This window comes from Babylonia areolata, chromosome 15 (assembly GCF_041734735.1).
Source record: "Babylonia areolata isolate BAREFJ2019XMU chromosome 15, ASM4173473v1, whole genome shotgun sequence".
NCBI lineage: Eukaryota > Metazoa > Mollusca > Gastropoda > Neogastropoda > Buccinidae > Babylonia > Babylonia areolata.
This window is the reverse complement of record NC_134890.1, coordinates 31525470-31549297: the sequence shown is the minus strand read 5'-3', so window position 1 is coordinate 31549297 and position 23828 is coordinate 31525470. Positions and strand designations below refer to the sequence as shown.

General features: G+C 41.5%; 1 protein-coding gene and 1 non-coding gene across 4 annotated transcripts in view; both read right to left on the bottom strand.

Moving 5' to 3' along the window:
• Positions 1-23828, bottom strand: part of LOC143290567 (transient receptor potential cation channel subfamily M member-like 2) — a 117846-nt gene that overhangs the window by 24228 nt on the left and 69790 nt on the right. For all 3 annotated transcript variants that reach the window (XM_076600131.1, XM_076600132.1, XM_076600133.1), the window contains 6 exons: positions 16686-16779; positions 15739-15867; positions 12886-13140; positions 9548-9722; positions 8407-8566; positions 1060-1244 (listed from right to left, as the gene is read on the bottom strand). In XM_076600131.1, coding sequence (XP_076456246.1) covers positions 1060-1244; positions 8407-8566; positions 9548-9722; positions 12886-13140; positions 15739-15867; positions 16686-16779 — 998 coding nt within the window. The remainder of the gene's footprint in view (positions 1-1059; positions 1245-8406; positions 8567-9547; positions 9723-12885; positions 13141-15738; positions 15868-16685; positions 16780-23828) is intronic.
• On the bottom strand, positions 2973-3091 carry LOC143290615 (5S ribosomal RNA). The gene has a single exon (XR_013056425.1). It is a non-coding gene; the product is annotated as a 5S ribosomal RNA (ribosomal RNA).

Below are 23828 nucleotides of genomic sequence, written 5' to 3'. Positions count from 1 at the left end.
CCAAGTCAAAAAGTAAGAAAACAATCAGTACCACTGAAACAACAATCAGTCATCACACAATAACATTATTTCCAAGTCACACAGTAAGAAAACAATCAGTACCACTGACACAACAATCAGTCATCACACAATAACATTATTTCCAAGTCACACAGTAAGAAAACTATCAGTACCACTGAAACAACAATCAGTCATCACACAATAACATTATTTCCAAGTCACACAGTAAGAGAACAATCAGTACCACTGACACAACAATCAGTCATCACACAATAACATTATTTCCAAGTCACACAGTAAGAGAACAATCAGTACCACTGAAACAACAATCAGTCATCACACAATAACATTATTTCCAAGTCACACAGTAAGAAAACAATCAGTACCACTGACACAACAATCAGTCATCACACAATAACATTATTTCCAAGTCACACAGTAAGAAAACTATCAGTACCACTGAAACAACAATCAGTCATCACACAATAACATTATTTCCAAGTCACACAGTAAGAGAACAATCAGTACCACTGACACAACAATCAGTCATGCAGACTTCCCATGAACATCAACACGCCAATGGAAGGCACCGACAGTGAGGAAGGGACCAGAAGCACAAAGAGACTAGGGAAAAACACCACAACAAAAGCAAAACAGAAGGGCTGGGAGACTGTGATCTAAACACTGTCATACATCTAAACATCTTTCTCTTCCTCACGCAAATTCACTGGATCCTTGTCACACAAACACAGACACACACATGCCCAACTCTCTCTCTCTCTCACACACACACACACATGCGCCCAACTCTCTCTCTCTCTCTCACTCATGCACATGCAACTCACACACACACACACACTCATGTGCACAACTCACACACATTCGCATAGTCCTTGTCACACATGGTACACACACACACACACACACACACAGAGGCAGGCAACTCACACACACCCAATTCACACACACACACACACACATGCAACACATCCAACACACTCATACAACCCCCCTACACACACACACACACACACACACACATGCATTTTATATACTCACGGATATCAGAAGACAAAGGTCTCGAGCTACAACCTCGCACACACCACGAGACCACCATGAACACATGAATGAACAGGGTGAACGGAGGCGGCAACCAGGGACGCTCGTAGTACTCTAGAACCAAGTTGAAGCGCTGGTAGTACCAGTGAACGTCAGTGTTCTCCTGAATCTTCTGGAAGGTGTAGCTGTGTTCAGTCGCCAGCATCATACACACAGAGCCAGTTCACCAGGCAATCATCCAGTCCCAGGTGAGTGACGAATTCATGGTTGTGTGGAACGGGGTATGGGTAAGAAACATTGACGTTTCCCGAATTTTAATGTCAATGATGGTGATAGCAAATGTCCAACACCATTTTTTTCATGTCCACAATCGTTTTTAACAAATGCCAGCACCAGCAATTTTTTTTTTCATTTGTTTGGATTTCACAATATATTTGAAGACATAATCAGGATTATGTTTGATAAGAAAATCAAACAATCAACCAACATATGTTTGTTTTTTGTTTGTTTTGTTTTGTTGTTTAAACATATTTTTCAAAGACATGTTCAGGGTGGTGGTAGTGGTTGTAAAAGAAATTCAAACAATGTTGTTTTTTTTATCAAACAATTTCATGCAATTTTCATGATGATCAACAGTTCATGCCGTTTTTTGTTTGTTTTTTGGAACACGAAACACATCAAGACGGTCAGGTTTCCAGCACAACACAGCAGCACCAACACAGAGCCCGTGACAGGAAGCGGCAGGGATTCACGTGTAGCAGGCAGGCAAGACACCACATTCAGCCAGTCACAGGGATCGAGGAGGAGGAGGAGGACAGAAAACAAAATGAATAAACATCATCAACATAGAGCCAGGCTTCATGTGCACTGCAGGCTTTGCAATGGGTGGGAGTGGGTGACTGTTGTAATGCTGGAAACTTTGCCGCAAGGCTCCGGAGGGGTGTTTGGAGCTCATTCTACCCCACTTATAAATATAGTTGTAATCTGGATACTCTATCTATGAGTATACTCATAATATAAATCTATCCAAGTCATATCTGACCATTTAACAGTATACTCGTAACAGAGCACTGAGCTGGAATCGAGTATTCTCATTCAGTTATTTCTGGGATTTATTCAGTTTGGTAACTCAAGCTCGTTCTCAAATGGTTTCTTTACATGCCACTTTGGCATCATTTGCTTCTGTACAGAATTTAAGCAATTGATTGACTGTAAATCATCATGGAGAAACGCCCACAATAATGGTTCACAGATGAACAAGCATTGTAGAGAGTTCTTGAGTTGATTATGAACTGTGGCAGCCACAACAATAAAGATTCTGCCAAATCTGATGCTTGCATAGCAAACAACAGTTTCTGTTCACATGCACAGTTTTGCATGCATGCCTGGCTTCACAGGGCAGGAGGGGGTGGGGTGGGGGGGATGGGGGGGAGGACACTCTAGTGCACTCATGGGGTAGAAAGAGTTAACCAAAGTGTGTGTCTTAATACCAAAATAAGATAAAAGATATCTTTTTTATCACCAAATGCCAATACAGAAATCTGTATAATTTTGAAACACTCCCACCCTTGCAATGCACAACAGCAAGATAAGACAGTTACATGAATACTGCTACCACACACAACGGCAACAACATCAAGAGTGGAAGGTGAATTCAGTCATCCACTGTAGAAGAGACCCAACCCTTCCCTTCTTACTAACCCAGTTGTTCTGCTCTGCACATGTAGCAGTATGTAGCACTGCTGTTTTTATATGCATGTTCAGGACCATGAGTTGCACAGTTTCAGTTTCAGTAGCTCAAGGAGGCGTCACTGCGTTCGGACAAATCCATATACGCTACACCACATCTGCCAAGCAGATGCCTGACCAGCAGCGTAACCCAACGCGCTTAGTCAGGCCTTGAGGAAAAGGAATGCCAACAGCACCCGGTGTTCCCAGGCGGTCACCCATCCAAGTACTAACCGGGCCCGACGATGCTTAACTTCGGTGATCGGACGAGAACCGGTGTTTTGAACGTGGTATGGCCGTTGGCAAAGAGAGAGAGAGGGCTTGTCCGGGATACGAACCCAGGACCTCTCGCACCCAAAGCAAGAATCATACCCCTAGACCAACGAGCCGCTCTGTGTACACAGCTGTCAGGTAGTCCGAGTAAAACAACCCACGGCAACAAAAACGTCCCTGGCAAAATTCTGTCGAGTGACAGATAGTAAAACAAATTCACCTGCAGACGGAACAAAATGTGGTGAAGCTGCACTGTGAGATCTCTCTCTCTCTGGGAAGAGCAGCTCAAATTTCACTGAGAAATCTGATGTGAAAAAAATTAGTTCAATACAATACAACAGGATGGAGTCACTCCAGTACAACAGTTTCTCTATCTCATCTTTGACTCTTGAAAAAAAAACCAAAAAAAACTTGACTCTTCAATTTCTTGTGACATACATGCACACTCGTTCGTTGCTTTTTAGATTTTTTTTTAAAATTATCTCCAAGACGATGCAGTGTGTGTGTCAGCTGTAAGACTAAAAAAAAGGTGGAATCTTGTAGGATGTTTTGTTTCGAGTCCAACTGGCTTGTTTCAGAAAAGCATAATTTCATGACTGCATTCTACTGTGTAGAGTTTTTGTGATAGGAATTTGCGCACAAGCAAATCTGGCAGTTGCTTTTGATGGGTTTGTTAGGAATCAATATTGTAACAGAATCAGCTGGCAATGGAAGGAATAGCTGACACCAGCACACAATGTACAAATGGCTGAATAGTGTGAATGTGCTACCCAAATTATCTGTCCACAAGTCAGCCAGCTATACACTGACAGCATTTTGTATGAAACAACAACAGCAAAAAAAGATAATAACAAAAAACGTCCTTCTCAAGCACATTACACACAAAATGGAACTGGCTACTCATAGCGGGGAATGTCTGAATCAAACAACCACCACAAAAAAAGCAAAATGACTAACACAAATAACCAAATAACTTCAACGGCAACAAAATGAACACAAAAGAGGCAGCATACTGGTTGCAACACTAACAGCCATGGAACACAAAACCTGGAGGAAAAAAACAAACCAACCAACAACGTCAAACATGTTTCACAAACAACACATGCTGAAAACACTGTGAATGACACCAACTATGCAGTAAGCTGGGGGTGGGGGTGGAGGGGGGAAACCATGGATGAGACAAAAGAAAAATAAAGTTGGGGACAAGAAATCGAGGCACGTGGGGGTGGAGGGGGGAAACCATGGATGAGACAAAAGAAAAATAAAGTTGGGGACAAGAAATCGAGGCACGTGGGGGTGGAGGGGGGAAACCATGGATGAGACAAAAGAAAAATAAAGTTGGGGGCAAGAAATCGAGGCACGTGGGGGTGGAGGGGGGAAACCATGGATGAGACAAAAGAAAAATAAAGTTGGGGGACAAGAAATCGAGGCACGTGGGGGTGGAGGGGGAAAACCATGGATGAGACAAAAGAAAAATAAAGTTGGGGGCAAGAAATCGAGGCACGTGGGGGTGGAGGGGGGAAACCATGGATGAGACAAAAGAAAAATAAAGTTGGGGACAAGAAATCGAGGCACGTGGGGGTGGAGGGGGGAAACCATGGATGAGACAAAAGAAAAATAAAGTTGGGGGACAAGAAATCGAGGCACGTGGGGGTGGAGGGGGAACTGTAACGGCAAGGAGGGAGAGAGAGAGAAAACTCAACCTGGAATAATGGAAACACATGAAAAATAAAGACAACTGATAAAGGAACAACAGCAGACACAGCGCCAAGTCTGCAGAGCATCCACCAAGAGGACGCTTCAACAACAGTCAACAGACTCCATCACAGAACACACCCTGTCACAGCACCACTGGAGGTTCTATGCATCCAGACAGACCATCACTACCTCATGCTGACAGACAGACCATCACTACCTCATGCTGACAGACAGACCATCACTACCTCATGCTGACAGACTTCAGCAAGCAGAAGAAAAATCTTCAGCACAATGCGGGACTCCAAGCATACTGCCACATTTTTTTTCTGACTACAGCAGGTTCTTTTTGTGACTACAACAGTTTTTCTGACAACAATGTTGTATTGGTATATTCCCACATTTTTTTTTTTTTTTCTCTGTCCACAATAGTTGTTGTTGTCTTTTATAATACAATCGTTGTTTCTGCCAACACTGTTGTATTTTCTCAGGTTTTTCTTACCACAGTGTCATATCTTCTCCATTTGTTTCTGATACACTGTTGTCTGATAGTAACAGTTTTTCTGACCACAATGTTGTATTTTCTCATGTTTTTCTGACTACAATGTCATATCTTCTCACTCTCTGTTATACTTTTTTTTTTTTTTTTTTTTTTTTTTGATATTCAAATTTTTTTTTAATTTTTTTTTTTTTACTACAATGCTAAATTTACTTACATTTTTCTGACAACAATCATTTTTCTGATAATAATGTTGCACTTTCTGACAAAATATACTCATGAAGGGGGAGCACTATGCCTCCCCCATTTTCCACTTTGGCACTGGCCTAGACTGGAACCCAATACCTCCTTGACCCCTAGAACATTGAAGTTCCAGGCACTGACCATTCAGCTATCCCACTGACCATTGAAAAACACCGAAACCTAAACTGCCAAAATGACTTTCTCCCAAATTTTCCATACTTTCCCAAGACAAAAACACAACAACCACCCCAGCACAACCACCACCCAGAAACCTGCTGTCGTCAGTAAAAAAAACTGTGGGAACAGTACAGACAAGGCGTGGAAGACCTGGCAGCTGAAGACCTGAGCACAGCCACACACAGCAGGGCACAACAGCAACAGAGAGATCCACCAATCCCCCCCAGGAAGCCGGGCACCACCAGCCGGGACTTACGAAAGGCATTCTCTGGGCGGGCCACCCCTTTGGCACACCTGCAACACCTGCTGCTCAGACACTGCGTCAGGTAGCGCAGGTGCAAGAAGAAGATGAGGGGAGGGGGGAGGACGGGGCGCCGGCTGTAGTCCATGACCACCTGTAGCTGCATGTAGCGCCAGATGTTGTCTGTGTTCTGCTGCATCGTGTCAAAGGTGTAGCTGACAACACAGTGTGTGGTGTGTTAGATGTTGTCTGTGTTCTGCTGCATCGTGTCAAAGGTGTAGCTGACAACACAGTGTGGTGTGTTAGATGTTGTCTGTGTTCTGCTGCATTGTGTCAAAGGTGTAGCTGACAATACAGCATGTGGATGTTGTCTGTGTTCTGCTGCATCGTGTCAAAGATGTAGCTGACAACACAGTGTGTGGTGTGTTAGATGTTGTCTGTGTTCTGCTGCATCGTGTCAAAGATGTAGCTGACAACACAGTGTGTGATGTGTTAGATGTTGTCTGCGTTCTGCTGCATCGTGCCAAAGGTGTAACTGACAACACAGTGTGTGGTGTGTTAGATGTTGTCTGCGTTCTGCTGCATCATGCCAAAGGTGTAACTGACAACACAGTGTGTGGTGTGTTAGATGTTGTCTGTGTTCTGCTGCATCATGTCAAAGGTGTAGCTGACAACACAGCGTGTGGTGTGTTAGATGTTGTCTGCGTTCTGCTGCATCATGTCAAAGATGTAGCTGACAACACAGCATGTGGTGTGTTAGATGGAGGCTGACAAAATACACAGCACCAGATGATGTCTGTGTTATGCTGCATCATGTCAAAGGTGAAGCTGATGACACAGTGTGGTGTAAGGTGAAGATCACAAAATAATGTGGTGACAAAACAACAATGTGGTGTAAGATGGAACAGATCAAACACATAACAAGGTGTAGCTCTCAAACTGATACAGTGTAAAATGGAACATACTGAACACATTACAAGGCATAGCTATCAAAACAATACAGTGTAAAATGGAACAGATTTAACACATTACAAGGTGTAGGTGTGTAACCAATGCAGTGTATAATGGAACAGATTAAATACATCACAAGGTGTAGTTGACAGAACAATTTGGTGAAAGATGAGCTCTCTCTCTCTCTCTCTCTCTCTCTCTCTATATATATATATATATATATATAGTTTTAAAAGTATTTTATCTGTAACAAGCATTTATGTAAAGATATATAATGAAGCGTAGAGTGGATGCACAACACAATATGCGCAATGCTTAAACATACGAGTCTTCATAGCATATTTATCAATTTCCACTGAGTGGTGTGGAACATAATGTGCTATACTTTCACAATTCTGTTTTTTTGGTTTTTGATTTGCATTTGCTGCTTCGGTTCTTATCATTAAATCATGTTTCAATGTGGGGCACTTATCTGCAAAAATCTGTGATGCTGAGACTGACATAACTCTTCTTTGTGAGATAACAAAGTCATTCTTATCTAACCATAATCAAAGAGACAGCCGGCAGTACCCTGCTTACCACAACAAGCGAAAGACTCGACATCAAGAGTAAAAGTCAACAGACTGACTCATTCTGCTCAACACGTGAGCAGTAGTACTCAGGCAAATAATCCTGATGCCCCAGAAAACGGAGTATGGCTGCCAAAATGGCGGGGTAAAAAACGGTCATACACGTAAAAGCCCACTTGTGTATATGCGAGTGAATGTGGAAGAAGAAGAAAGAATCCTGATACTTCAAACGTTTTTTTTTTTTTCCTTTTCTAACGTCTTCAGTGTCCCATGATGTATTTTTACATTATAAGAAATGCTTCCCTATTTGCCCCATGAGACTTATATATGTCTGCGTCATTTCAGGATTTTTCACAGTTCTGTCTTAACGTAGATGTATCCCAATAGCTGTCACTGGCAAAATTCTGAAGAAAAATCCACTTTAATAGGAAAACAAATACAACTGCAGGCAGAGAAAAAAACAGAAAAAAAAGGGAGGCTGCACTGCACTGTAGTGAAGCGCTCTCCCTGGGGAGAGCAGCCGTAATTTCACACAGAGAAATCTGTTGAGACAAAAGAATAAGACAACACAATACAATATTGTGTCCCCACCTGGACATGGTGATGAGGAGGTTGAGGAGACAAAAGAATAAGATGACGGATGCAATACCTGAGTGGTTAAAGCGTTGGACTTTCAATCTGAGGGTCCTGGGTTTGAACCTCGGTAACAGCGCCTGGTGGGTAAAGGGTGGAGATTATTGCGATCTCTCAGGTCAACATATGAGCAGACGTACTAGTACCTGAGCCCCCTTCGTGTGTATATGCAAGCAGAAATTCAAATACACACCACCCCCAAAAACGGAGCTGCCTACATGGCGGGGCAAAAACGTTCCAACACGTAAAAGCCCACTGGTATATATACGAGTGAATGTTGGAGCTGCAGCCCACAAAGAAGAAGAAGACCACAACAAAACACAACACTGTGTCCACACCTGAACATGGCGATGAGGAGGTTGAGGAGCAGAACGTTGGTCATCAGGACGTAGACACCCATCAGCACGGGCACCAGGTACTTGCCTATATCAGATGGACAACGCTGAACGTTGTAGCCGCTGTACAAGGCAGGGTCTGTGGTGCAGGAGTTGTCCGATCCTGAAACAACAGGGATTCCATGTATTGTATTGTATGTACTGGTCCTTGATGAGTATGTGGCTGTCGCCAAGGATCTGACTATAACTACAGAGGGGATGGGTGGGTGGGTAGGGGTGGGGGGAATTTTGCGTATTGCATGGTATGTACTGGATCTATATGAGTATGCTGCTAAAGCCAAGGACTGACTGTTACTGCAACTGGGGTGGGTGGAGGGAGGGGGGCAATTTTGCATATTGCATGCACTGGATCTTAATGAGAATGTTGCTGAAACCAAGGATTTGATTATAACTGTTTGAAATCAATATCTGACAGGTGTGGTGGCCAAATGGTCAGAGCGCTGGATTCTTGCCCGAGTATACTGAGTTCGATCCCTGGTTTTGGCGTACTCCGTGGGTCAAGGGTGGAGATTTTTTCCCCATCTCCCAGGTCAACATAATCATGTACAGACATACTTATTGCCTGAACCTCCTTCATGCTGTATACACATGCAAAACATGAAACACACACAATAAAGATCATGTAATACATGTCAGCGTTAGGGGAGTCATAGAAACAATAACATACACAGCATGCACGCCCCCACCCCGCCCCCGCCCCCCCTGCCCCCTCCTCCCCGAAAAACAAAGTATGGCTGTCTACAAGGTGGGGGTAAAAATGGTCAAACACATAAAAGCCCACTTGTACATACATGTGAATGTGGGAGTTATAGTCCACGAATGAAGACGAAGAAAAAGAAGGCAAACTACAATCACGGAAAAACGGTAGGAAGTGGTGTTTCAAGTCATTAAACAACATCCAAAACAATAAGCCTAAAAGTGAGAAAACGGTCTCGAGATATACCACTCTTGAAAAACTGTGTGAATTTTCTGCCTTCCATAGTTATTTTTTCCCCTTTTTCTGATGATGTCATCAGTGACGATACGTTCTATGGCACTCAAGGGGTTAAAAGAGGACAATGATTACATGACGAGGTAACCCCACCTTCTATCTCCTCCAGGAAGAGCTCCCCATAGATCTGCCAGTAGGCTTTGCGGGGCAGGTGGTAGAGCAGTTTCCAGCTCAGCTCCGTCTGTGGGTAGAGGATAGCCTCAGAGGCAATGGCATATGCCCCGATGAACACCATCAGGATGACCACAAACCACATCAGGTCCCGAATCTGTCCACACACACACACACACAAAAGGATTGATGTGTCTGCCGGGCAGTAAGCGGGGCAGTCACTGTGAGTGGCTATTTATGTGTGTGTGTGCTGGTGTTGGTGTTGTTTTGTATTTGTATTTTGCATTTTGTCACAACAGATTTCTCTGTGTGAAATTCAGGCTGCTCTCCCCAGGGAGAGCGAGTTGCTACACTGAGAGCGCCACCCATATTTTTGGTATTTTTTCCTGCGTGCTGTTTTACTAGTTTTTCCTACTGAAGTGGATTTTTCTACTGAATTTTGCCAGGGACAACCCTTTTGTTGCCGTGGGTTCGTTTACGTGCGCTAAGTGCATGCTGCACACGGGACCTTAGTTTATCTTCTCATCCGAATGACTAGCATTCAGCCCACCACTCAAGGTCTAGTGGAGGGGAAGAAAATATTGACGACTGCGCTGTGATTTGAACCAGCATGCTCAGATTTTCTTGCTTCCTAGGCGGACTCGTTACCTCTAGGCCATTACTCCACGCTTTTGTTTGGTATTGTGTTGTGTTGTGCTCTTGTGGGTTTTTTTTTGGGGGGGGTTTGCACTTCTTTTTTGTGTGTATTGTACTGGTGTTGTGTTGGTGTTGGTGTTGTGTTGTGTTGTGTTGTGTTGGTGTTGTGTTGGTGTTGTGTTGTGTTGTGTTGTGTTGGTGTTGTGTTGTGTTGTGTTTGTGTTGTGTTGTGTTGGTGTTGTGTTGGTGTTGGTGTTGTGTTGTGTTGGTGTTGGTGTTGTGTTGTGTTGGTGTTGTGTTGTGTTGGTGTTGTGTTGTGTTGGTGTTGTGTTGTGTTGTGTTGGTGTTGTGTTGGTGTTGTGTTGTGTTGGTGTTGTGTTGTGTTGGTGTTGTGTTGTGTTGGTGTTGTGTTGTGTTGTGTTGGTGTTGGTGTTGGTGTTGTGTTGTGTTGGTGTTATTTTGTGTTGTGCTGTATTGGTGTTGTGCTGCGATGCATTCTGTTAACTTGTCTTGTATGTATGGCATTGCACTGTATTGCATCGTATTGTATTGTATTGTATAATTATTGTAAATACTTTTCTTCTTTTTTATTATATTATCACCATCATTAACATTACCATTATTATCAACTTACTATTACATTCTTTTCTATTACTGTTATCAATATCAATATCATCATTATTATCGCAAATACTTTATTATCTTTTTATCATCATTATATTTTTCATTATTGTTATCACTACTGAGATTATAATTAACATTATTGTTATAATCATCACTATTATTATCATCACCATAATTATTGTTGTTGTCATCATCATCACCACACCACTGACCATCCTGTGGATCATGACCAGTTTAGGCCCCAGCTCCTTGATGGAGAAGATGCGCGTTATCACCACCACCATCATCACCACCATCATCATCATCATCACCATCACCACCACCAACATCACCATCATCATCATCACCCCCATAACCATCATCACCACCATCACCATCACCACCACCACCATCATCACCACCACCATCATCATCATCATCACCACCATCATCACCATCACTATCATCACCAACATCACCACCACCATCATCATCATCATAACCATCATCACCACCACCATCATCACCATCACCATCATCACCACCATCAACATAATCACCATCATCACACCACCATCATCACCACCACTACCACCACCATTATCACCATCATCACCACCACCATCATCACCATCACCATCATCACCACCACCATCATCACCATCACCATCATCACCACCATCATCATGATCATCACCACCATCACCATCATCACCACCACCATCATCACCACCATCACCACCACCATCATCACCATCACCACCACCATCATCACCATCATCATGGATACCAAACCCTGTCAAGTGTTAGTAAGAACAATCAGGAAATTTGGTCAGAACATTCTGAAATTGGTAGAAACACTGCAGCCAAAGCCACATCAGCAAACGTATATTTTATCTACAAGGCATACAAATGCTTGGGCCTTCCTGCAACACGATGTAACTGCTATGATTGAACTGATTAGTCCACTCAATGTTGTTTCAATGTAAACACACACATGATCAGCTGAGTATCATCACTAAGACCAAGGTTAATAGTGACTGCCCTGGCCTCGTGATCGATAGGTGTAGAGCGTCTGGGTAATGAAAGCATACGACCATAATGTGTAGTAAAAAATGAACTCTTCGGAACAATTTTGATGTCGGTGTAACCATCAAAACAAACTGTGATTGAGTGTCACAAAATGCAGCGAAATTGGAACAGGGCATCTCTGCATCATCATTTTCATCATCACCACCACCACACCACTGACCATCCAGCGGATCATGACCAGTTTGGGCCCCAGCTCCATGCTGACAAAGATGTTTATCATCATCATCATCATTGTCAACGACATTGTCATTGTTATCATCACTGCCACCACCACCACCATCATCATCATCATCACCACACCACAGACCATCCTGCGGATCATGACCAGTTTGGGCCCCAGCTCCATGTTGACGGAGAAGATGTGCATCATCATCACCATCACCATCATCATCATCACCATCACCACCACCACAATTATCACCACCACACCACACCACTGACCATCCTGCGGATCATGACCAGTTTGGGCCCCAGCTCCATGTTGACGGAGAAGATGTGCATCATCATCACCATCATCATCATCACTATCACCATCACCACCACCACAATTATCACCACCACACCACACCACTGACCATCCTGCGGATCATGACCAGTTTGGGCCCCAGCTCCATGTTGACGGAGAAGATGTGCATCATCACCATCACCATCATCACTATCACCATCACCACCACCACAATTATCACCACCACACCACACCACTGACCATCCTGCGGATCATGACCAGTTTGGGCCCCAGCTCCTTGTTGACGGAGAAGATGTGCATCATCATCATCATCACCATCATCATCATCACCATCACCACCACCACAATTATCACCACCACACCACACCACTGACCATCCTGCGGATCATGACCAGTTTGGGCCCCAGCTCCATGTTGACGGAGAAGATGTGCATCATCATCACCATCACCATCATCACCATCATCATCATCATCATCACCATCACCACCACCACAATTATCACCACCACACCACACCACTGACCATCCTGCGGATCATGACCAGTTTGGGCCCCAGCTCCTTGTTGACGGAGAAGATGTGCAGGATGCGGAAGAAGAAGCTGACGAGGTTGATGGCCAGCACCACACGGGCCCACTCGAAGCTGGTGTCATTGGGGATGAATCGCAGGACCATGCCCACGACGAACAGGCCGATAGTGATGATGTCCAGCAGGTTCCACGAGTCTGTCACGTACGTCGTCACCTTGGAGCTGATGGAGTGCGCGTAATTCGTCACCAGCTGAAACGTCACAGACACAACAGTGTCATTTCGGTGAAAAGCATGGATGATGTCACTTGAGAAGAACGCTCTCCACTATAATCTTCTTTTTCTTCTTCGCTTTTTGATTGATTGATTGATATGGATACTTATATTCGTTCATAGACTGCAACTCCCACGTACACTCTTACGTACATGAGTGGGCTTTTACCTGTATGACTATCTTTATCCCGCCGTGTAGGCAGCCATACTCCGTTTTCGGGGGGGGGGGTGCATGTTGGGTATGTTCTTGTTTCCATAACCCACTGAATGCTGACATGGATTACAGGATCTTTAACGTGTGTATTTGATCTTCTGCTTGTGTATACACATGAAGGGGGTTCAGGCACAAGCAGGTCTGCACATATGTTGACCTTGGACATCGGAAAAATCTACACCCTTTACCCACCCACTTCTTTGTTCGTGGGCTGCAACTCCCACGTTCAGTCATACGTACACGAGTGGGCTTTTACATGCATCACCATTTTTACTCCGCCATGCAGACATCCATACTCCATTTTTGGGGGTGTGCATGCTGGGTATGTTCTTGTTCCCATAACCCACCAAATGCTGACATAGATTACAGGATCTTTAATGTGTATATTTGATCTTCTGCTTGTATATACATACGAAGTGGGTTCAGGGAGATTGGAAAAATTTCCACCCTTTACTCACCAAGCGCCATTACCGAGGTTCGAACATGGGACCCTCTGATTGAATGTCCAACGCTTTAACCACTCGGCTGTTGCGCCTGTCTACCCACCAACTATAATCTAATTCCAGCCCAGATAGTCAGGACAGAAGTTGCCTCCTCTGCTACCTGTGACTTGACAGTCACATAGTTCGACACCAGCTGAAACGTCAAAGACACAACAGTGTAATTTTGGTGTCAAGTGTGGGGATGGAACTTGAGAAGAATGCTCTCCACTATAATCTAATTCCAGCCCAGATAGTCAGGACAGAAGCTGCTTCCTCTGCTGACTTTTGAATTGACAGTCACATAGGTCATCACCTTAAAACTGATGGAGTGTGAATAGTTTGTTTTTTTTCCCTGCCCCATCATCTGCACCGTTTCAGTGGCATTACTCCCACAGCGCTCATTTAGATTCCCCCATACACGGCCACACCCGGGTTCGTCCGTCGCAGTTCCAGCGTCGGCAGTTCACAGGGAACCATCGATGTTAGGTCGCCTGGAGGCCACACACCAGAGGAGACCCTGCACTGCTGCTGAGTCACTTTGATGGTGTTCAGTGGTGCCTGTTCTGTTTTAACGTACTTAGGACACCGAGTGTGAATAGTTTGTCACCAGCGGAGACGTCACAGACAGAAGTGTAATTTGGTGTCAATAGCCGAGTAGACAGGCACAATAGTCGAGTGGTTAAAGTGTTGGACTTTCAATCTGAGAGTCCCGGGTTCGAATCTCAGTAACTGCGCATGGTGGGTAAAGGGTGGAGATTTTTTCCGATCTCCCAGGTCAACAGATGTGCAGACCTGCTCATGCCAGACCTCCCTTTGTGTCAACATTTGGTGGGTTATAGAAACAAGAACATACTCAGCATGCACACCCTGAAAATGGAGTATGGTAACCTACTTGGCAGGATAAACAGACAAAACTGTCATACATGTAAAATGTTACAGGTCTGTCTGAGTGTGTATGTGCGCGTGTCTGAAATCTGATTGAATGACACAGTAAACGAATGATGAGCACCCAATGGCAGCTGTCAAATGGCTCCATCTAGGTAGGCAGCCTGTTGTGCAAATGACTCGTGTTTGTAAAGCGTTTAGAGCTTGGTTTCCGATCAAGGATAGACACTATTAAAGTACCCATATCAATCATTCAAGTGTGGGGATGTCACTTTAGAAGAACACTCCCCACTATAATTCTAGCAAAGATAGGACAAAAGTTGACTATTCTGCTGTTATGATGGTCACAGTCGGACATGACTGACTACCACACAGTGGAGTAAAAGGGGCCAAGCAGTAATGCGTCCATCTAGGAAGCAAGAGAACCTGAATGAAAGGGATCAAATCCCGCACTCTCCAGTATTTTCACTCCCTCCGCTAATACTTCAGTGGTGGTCTGGATGCTAGTTTAAATGAAACGATAAACTTACACAGACTCAAAAAAGGAAGTGCCATGCTTGTCCTTATACCAATCATCTGACATGTGCACACAGCAGCAATGACTGAAGAAATGTGCAAACACAAATTAGCTTTCATTCAAGACTGGCATTGCCTCTTAATCCTGAATAAGCTAAACAGAATACACAGACACTACAGGAAGTTTCTGGGTTTGATTCCAAGGAAGTGTCTGGGTTTGTTCCAATGTACCTTTTATTCACCCATGTGCCAGCTGAACCGGTAGCTTAAGCAGCATTAACTTAAGTTGTGTACCTTGTGAATGGAGAAAGTCACCACTCTTTATCATTTGTTAACCATGTTGGTTATAGCCCACATAACCAACAAGGGGCCGTTTCAGGAATGAACAACCGTCACTTCTTAGAACCGGTCAAAGAATACATGATAAAAGGTTGGTAAAGACAATGTCAGAAGAACCAAGAACCAATCCATGCAGCTGACCTGCCGTAGCTCCTCCACAAAGATGGTGAAGACCCAGGCGATGAGGATGCCCTCCAGGACGTGGAACTCTGACGACAGCTGCACCACCAGGATGTAGCTGTACAGGCCCAGGAACACCAGGTAGGAGATCTGAAACACAACAGGTCCATGCAATTGTTAACATCTTTGGAGATCTGAAACACAACAGGCCCATGCAATTATTACCTCAGGAGATCTGAAACACAACAGGTCCCTGCAATTGTTAACATCTTAGGAGATCTGAAACACAACAGGTCCCTGTAACTGTTAATACCTTAGGAGATCTGAAACACAACAGGCCCCTGCAATTGTTAACATCTTAGGAGATCTGAAACACAACAGGCCCATGCAATTGTTAACATCTTAGGAGATCTGAAACACAACAGGTCCATGCAATTGTTAACATCTTAGGAGATCTGAAACACAACATGTCCATGCAATTGTTAATACCTCAGGAAATCTGAAACACAACAGGTCCATGCAATTGTTAATACCTCAGGAAATCTGAAACACAACAGGCCCATGCAACTGTCAATACCTTAGGAGATCTGAAATACAACAGGTCCCTACAATTGTTAACATCTTAGGATATATGAAAGACAACACATCCCTGCAACTGTCAATACCTTAGGAGATCTGAAACAACACTCCCTCTCTCTCTCTCTCTCTCTCTCTCTCTCACTCACTCACATGCAGACAGACACAAACACTATCTCTCTTTTCACCATCTCAACCGCCCCCCTTTTCATTCGAATATACAGAAATGCTGATTTCTAATGAATAATGACCATCATCATCATTATGATAAAAATATTAATAACCCAAATAATAATAATAATAATATCATTTATTTTCAGTCTAATATCATCATGATAGATGAACAGACTATAAATAAATAACAAAAAAATCCCTTTTCACCAGAAACCTACACAGTTGAGGATGAAGATGATGACAGGAGAGGTGTAGAACAAGCGCAGTTTCTCACAGCTGGACAGACCTTTGGGCTTCTTCTCCATCTCCACCCTGGAAAAAAAAAAATCAGAATCCTGAGTCTTCACAGGCATGAACACAAGACACACGTTCCCTGAAAAAAAAATGAAAAAAAGTGGCATGTTTCACCCACTTCATAGGTATAAAAACAAGATAAAATGTTTGCTGATAAAAAGGTGAAATATTTCACACATTTCATGGGTATGAACACAAAGCACATATTTGCTGAGTTAAAAAAAAAAAAAAAGGTGAAATATTCACGCACTTCATAGGCATAAAAACACGACACACATTTGCTGAAAAAACAGGTGACATCTTTCATGCACTTCATAGGTATAAAAAGAAGATACATGTTTGCTGATTTTTTTTTTTATTAAAAAGGTGACATATTCACGCACTTCATAAGTATAAAAAAACAAGACACATGTTTGCCGATAAAACAGGTGACATATTTAACACACTTCATAGGTATAAACAAGAATGCCTTATTGCATCCAAAACATAAATTGTTGACAGGTTTGAAAACAAAAAAAGGTGACTTTTAAAAAGATTACCTCCTACTAAAAAAAAACAACCCAAAATAACAGTGGCACTTCATCCACAAAACAACATAAAGTTTGATTAAAAAAACAAAAAGAAAAAGAACACACACACACGCACAAGCAGACACAAATACACCACAGATTAATAAAGATATACAGTATACATTCAAACAATATATTTTATGCCCAGTGATCTGGAGTGTATAAATAATCAATTAAAAAAAATAACCAAATAGAATAAAAATCAGATAAACTAATATAGAAATTCCAAACACTGATAGTTGCGTATCAAGCAGTACCCACTGTCCAGTCTGTGTGGACTTTTGCAAGCTAAACTCACTGAGAAGGAAGAGGTATACTTAGAAAAGCTGCTTTTTTGTCCCAAAAATTGTCGCCAAACAAAATTTGTCACCCTCTGCGACAAAGTTGCGAGGGATGTTATATCAGTACTGGTAGGTCAAGGAGGCGTCACTGTGTTTGGACAAATCCATATACGCTACACCACACCTGCCAACCAGATGCCTGACCAGCAGCGTAACCCAACGTGCTTAGTTAGGCCTTGAGTAAAAAAAAAAATTAAAAAAAAAAAAAAAAAAAGGAAAAAGATAATAATAATAATGATGATGATGATGATGATGATGATAAAAATAATAATAGTAATAAATAAAAAATCAAATATGTTATATATTTGAGAGAATGAACAACAAGGTCAAGTTCGCTTCTGTAATGATACACCTAAACAATATCTCTTTCTCTTTGATGCCAATGCATCTCTCTCTCTCTCTCTCTCTCTCTCTCTCTATATATATATATATATATATATATTCTGTCCATCTGTCTGTCTCATTCTTGAAAAATTCTAGGCTTTTTTTCCCCATAGAATAATCTATCATACTGCCAACTGCAAGTTGTTAAAGCAGTTGAAGTAACTGATTAGCATCGACTGTCACCCAGCGATAAATTTCCAACTGGTGACAAATTTGGGAATGAGAGAACAGAAAATATGACAATGACAACAAATTTGGTTCTGACGACAAAAATTTTGGGAACAAGTCCTGCCAAAGTTGTTGTCTGCAATAAGTTTGGCAGGTGACAGTTTTGGGCGTAACGATCCATCACTGTTTGACAACATACAGAGGAAGGCAAAAACAAAAGTAAACAACTCCCCTGTAAAAAGCAACAACATTAAAAACCAAAAGCAACAAGACTGACAAAATCTTTCTACTTCTGGGCGACTCCAACAAGATTTACAACAAAAAAAAGAAGGAAAAAAAGACTATACACGGAGAGTTCAGTTCAGTTCAGTTACTAAAGGAGGCGTCACTATGTTTGGACAAATCCATATATGCTACACCACATCAGCCAAGCAGATGCCTGACCAGCAGCGTAACCCAATGCACTTAGTCAGGCCTTGAGTGTGTACATAGAGTAATACAAACAACATAAAGATTTTAAAAAATTGTAGTCTGATCATTTCTGCATTGTGACAGCGGGAGGCCTTGAGTGTGTACATAGAGTAATACAAACAAAATAACGATGTTAAAAATTGTAGTCTGATCATTTCTGTATTGGGACAGCTTTATATGAAATGAAATACTTATTTTTGCTAACAAACAAATGGACAAGAACATTCTTATCATGTCTGCACTAAATGTAGACCGATTGTTAGGAAAAAAAACAGATGTATATGTGTATGTAATGTGAGTTGAATGTTTCATTTTTCCACAGCGACAGCCAAACATGTTTTTTTGATGGGGGGAGGAGGGGGCGTTGCCTTTTTTCCCCAGCAAAGTTTGTTTGAGCTGGAGTCAACCACTGAATTTGTATGATGTTTATCAAAGGAATAAGCTACTAAGTTTTGAGACTGATCATCATAAGTATCACAGTGAGACTTTCAGAACTACATTTGTGCCAACATGCATTTGAAGTGTGCATGGATATAGAACAACAGGTAAATTATTGTTGCCACAGCTAATTTAATGCTGCCATAGCAGAGTATAACACAGACTGCCAAACAACAATCTTTACATAAACTCATTTTGTACACAAGCTGAAAATAATAAACCAACATAACACAATATAACCAAAGCAAACTTGACAAGAAGACAAAAGGCAGACAGTACACAGCTACAACATTCAGCATGCATGAAACCCATCAATAAAGACAAAGTTATTTTCTGTAGTTCTCCTATTATCTCATTCAGTCTATTTTATATGTCTGTATATATGTCTATTCTGTAAAGATTAAAACTCTGCGCCTTTACATTCTTGATTGAGAAGGTTCAGTTCACACCTGCACAAACATTCTGAATAAGTACTAGGACGTTTAGAAGTGTTTTGAATTGACAGCTTGGCACCACAATGATGTAATTTGCTAATAATAGCATTGACCTCTCCACTATCAAAAGTGACCAATCAAGGCAGATTTCTCTGATTTGTGTGTGAACATATATAAATATTTATGTCTGTGAAGTGTGAATGGCAAGCCTTGTTTTGACCTGTCTACATTTTATTCTTATCCGTGAAAACATCTAAGTTATTTCAAGAATATTTCATGATTGCAAAACCTAGAAGCTTTGTACCTGTAAAACAACTGACGCAAGGTGTTATCAACTTTTTTTTTCTTTTTGTAAACTTCTGAATATCTCATTTGGAATTTTCTTCTCATTATTATTATTATTATTATTTTAATAATTGATTGTTTTCTTGATTGTTTTTTCTGGCCCTTACAACCGAGCCATCTGTTCTGAACTGTTGAGGAGGAAACTTGGTGTACCAAGTGAGTTTAATGTTTGCTTGTTTGTTTTTAATCAACTGGCAATGTTCCTATTTTGTCTTATCACCATTCACACCCTCTGGCTAAACAAACGGAAATACATCTGGACACTTAAAGATCTTGAAATTCTTAAACAGCTTTCACTGTACGCTATTCAAGCTTATTCTGTTTTCACTGAACCATGCGTCACAGCTTTAAATGGAGTCTGTTCCACACAGTGTCTGGTGAGGTTACAATCTGATGCTGTGTTCAGGAACAAAAATCAAACATGCCTATAAGCTTACTTTTTCTTTCAGCCAGTTACTGTACGCATTTCACCACATCAATGAAGCACAAATGTGCTGCCTCTTTCACTTTTTTCACCATTTTTTTTTTTTTTAGCCAGGTATTCATGTTGGTGGATGATAAAGCATGGCTGGGAGGAACTGATTTTTGCAATACTGAAAAGTCTGCAGCCGTGGTTGGGGGTGTCGCTTAACTGAAGTGCATACCCTGATACTAAAAAGTAAAAGTAAAATCAACTCTTTCACTGCCAAGTTTTTGTGTGAAAGACACTCCCCAGCGCCAAATATTTAGAAATGATGTTCTCGGTCACAGGCTTCAGTTCATGTCAAAAACACAATGGACTTGTTCTCTTCAAACTCAGTCAGGGGGGAAAAGTTACTTATTCTTCTATTGACAGGAAACTGGATGCAGCTGTTGAGCTTTGTTACAATGTGAAAAACGGTCTTATCAACATGACCCCTCAATGTCAAATAAAGTTGCCTGTGGCAGTGCAATATCTAGTCAATTAAAGTCACCTATGGTGGTGAAAGAGTTAGGAGGGTTAGGGGTTTTTTCTTCTTAAATCGCCACACTGACAATATGGAAGTGTGTATAATACTGAAATACTCCCATGCATGGGTCAGGAGATGAATATTATATCACAATCCAAAGCATCTCACAGACTGAAAATTAGAGCGCTTGAGAAATGTTAACCAGTGAAAACATGTCCTCACATCCACACAGAGTCTATATAGACATACACCAAGTGGTCCATGAAAAACGTTAACCAATGAAAACATGATCTCACATCCACACAGAGACATTTTCCTGCCTCTATAGTCTATACAGACATACAAGTGGTCCATGAAAAACGTTAACCAATGAAAACATGTCCCTGCATTGATGCAGAGACATTTCCCTGGTTCCAGCCTCTATACAGACATAAAAGTGGTCCATCACATCCATGCAGAGAAATTTGCTGCCTCTACACAGACATGCAGCAAGCTGTCCATGAAAAACGTTAACCAATGAAAACATGTCCTCACATCTATGCAGAGACATTTGCTGCCTCTACACAGACATGCAGCAAGCTGTCCATGAAAAATGTTAACCAATGAAAACATGTCCTCACATCTATGCAGAGACATTTTCCTGAATCCTGCCTCTATACAGACATACAACAAGTGGTCCATGAAAAACACCATAGTTTCAACAAAAATGTAAACCAAATAGGTTACAAGCCACTGACAATATTTTATCACATCCATGCAGACAAACGCTCCTACCTCTATGTACATGAAAACATCACTGTCTCTACAAAACATGTTGACCAAAAGCCATGCAGATAAAATGCACCCACAAAGCAGTTTGATAAACCGTTTGAACTGCTAAAGGGAAATAACTACAACAATAAACTGAACTGCTGCTGAGCTTTAGCTGTGTTGTATTACTAGTATGTTATTTGTCAAGTAAGTATGGTTAGGTTAGATTTAAATGTACACATAAATGAGGTAAAAAAAAAAGGGGGGGGGGAAGTGAATATGATTTAAATGTTAACCCTACTGTAGTATGCACAAATACAAAAGTGTTAAAGATTAAGGTTAAAGGTCTCAGCCTTTTACAGCCGCAAGGGAAGTGAATTCATATCCAATGTGTGTAGCTCTCAGCATAGGAAGGTAGGGCTCAATCTTCTCCTTCTCAATTCAACCTTCCCCAACTGAAGTCAGAGACATATCTCTTAACCCTTTTGCTGCCAGGAAAATAAGATTAAAGTGAAATCTATTTGCCAGGGTTTTTTCTCTCCAAAAAACAGGTATAAATTTTCAAAAAAATTATGTGCTCTTTGTTATTGGAGAAAGACCCATAAAAGAGTATATTTTCTGAAAGGTAAATGAATAAAGAATACGTAACACTTGATGTTTTCCCATTTCATATATTTTCAGTGACATGCTGTTGTTTTGAAATCAGTGTTTTGTTTTTTGTCACATTTTCAACTTGTTCATTACAAACATTAGTCAGGTAATTTGCACTAAAATGTCATTTTTCTGGACAAATGGATATCTGCACACACAAAATCATACTAGAACAACCACAATCAGATAAAAAATAAAAAAAGAGATAGTTACACAATGCATTGTGACTTCTCCAAGTGATAATGTGGATGGGAGGCCACGCCCCACATTATTTCAAACTATAGATCCTTCTCCTCCCAGACTGTCTTTGTGTCTGTGAGTGCATAAATGTGTGTGTGTGGAGGGGGCTGGGGGGGAGGGAGGGGGGGCAGGGAGGGGGGGGGAGGCTGAGCTTGAAGAGATGTGTGAGTTGTGAGTGATATTACACTATTTAGAAAAAAAAACAACCAGTATCATAATCGAGTTTGCATCTGAACATTTATCATATTTCTGTCTCTTATTGACACTATATGTATTGTAAAGTGCACTTAGAGTCACAAAGTAGTTGCTCTATAGACGTACATTATTATTATCATTATCATTACTGTTATGATGATGATGATGATGATGATGATGATCTTCACAGCAGCAGGGGAGCTGGCAGGGAACAGGGAGGGTATACAGTGCTATGGTTCAGTCACAGACTCCATGCAAGGTTATCCAGTGTGTAGCACAGCAAGGACTAACACACATCATGGCATGGGATGTTACCTTTTACTCATGTCTTCAGTTGCTCCACTATGATTGTTCTCCAAACTGAATGACATAAAAAATGGACAACCTGAACTTTGTAAAATATATCAAAACATTTTAGTTGTACCTCCCCTGTGATTGTTCTCCAAACTGAATGACATAAAAAATGGACAACCTGAACTTTGTAAAATATATCAAAACATTTTAGTTGTCCCTCCCCTGTGATTGTTCTCCAAACTGAATGACATAAAAAATGGACAACCTGAACTTTGTAAAATATATCAAAACATTTTAGTTGTCCCTCCCCTGTGATTGTTCTCCAAACTGAATGACATAAAAAATGGACAACCTGAACTTTGTAAAATATATCAAAACATTTTAGTTGTCCCTCCCCTGTGATTGTTCTCCAAACAGAATGACATGAAAATGGACGACCAAAAATGTGTAAAATATATCAAAACACTTTACATAGTCCCTCCCCTGTGATTGTTCTCCAAACAGAATGACATAAAAAAAAAATGGGTGATCTGAACTTTGTAAAATATATCAGAACATTTTAGATAGTCTCTCCACTATGACTGTTTTCCAAACTGAATGACATAAAAAAAAAAAAAAGGACAACGTAAACTTTGTAAAATATATCAAAACATTTTAGATTTCTTTTTGTTTGTATTTGTGTGAGTGTATTTCCCCCCAAAATTATTCATTTTATATTTTGCATGCTCTGTCAACTCCTGATCAACAGATCAGTTTCTCATGCTCACATGACTTCTACTATAGGTGGGTGTGACTGATTTTTGACTCACTTGTGTAAACAAAGTGAGTCTATGTTTTAACCCGGTGTTCAGTTGTGTG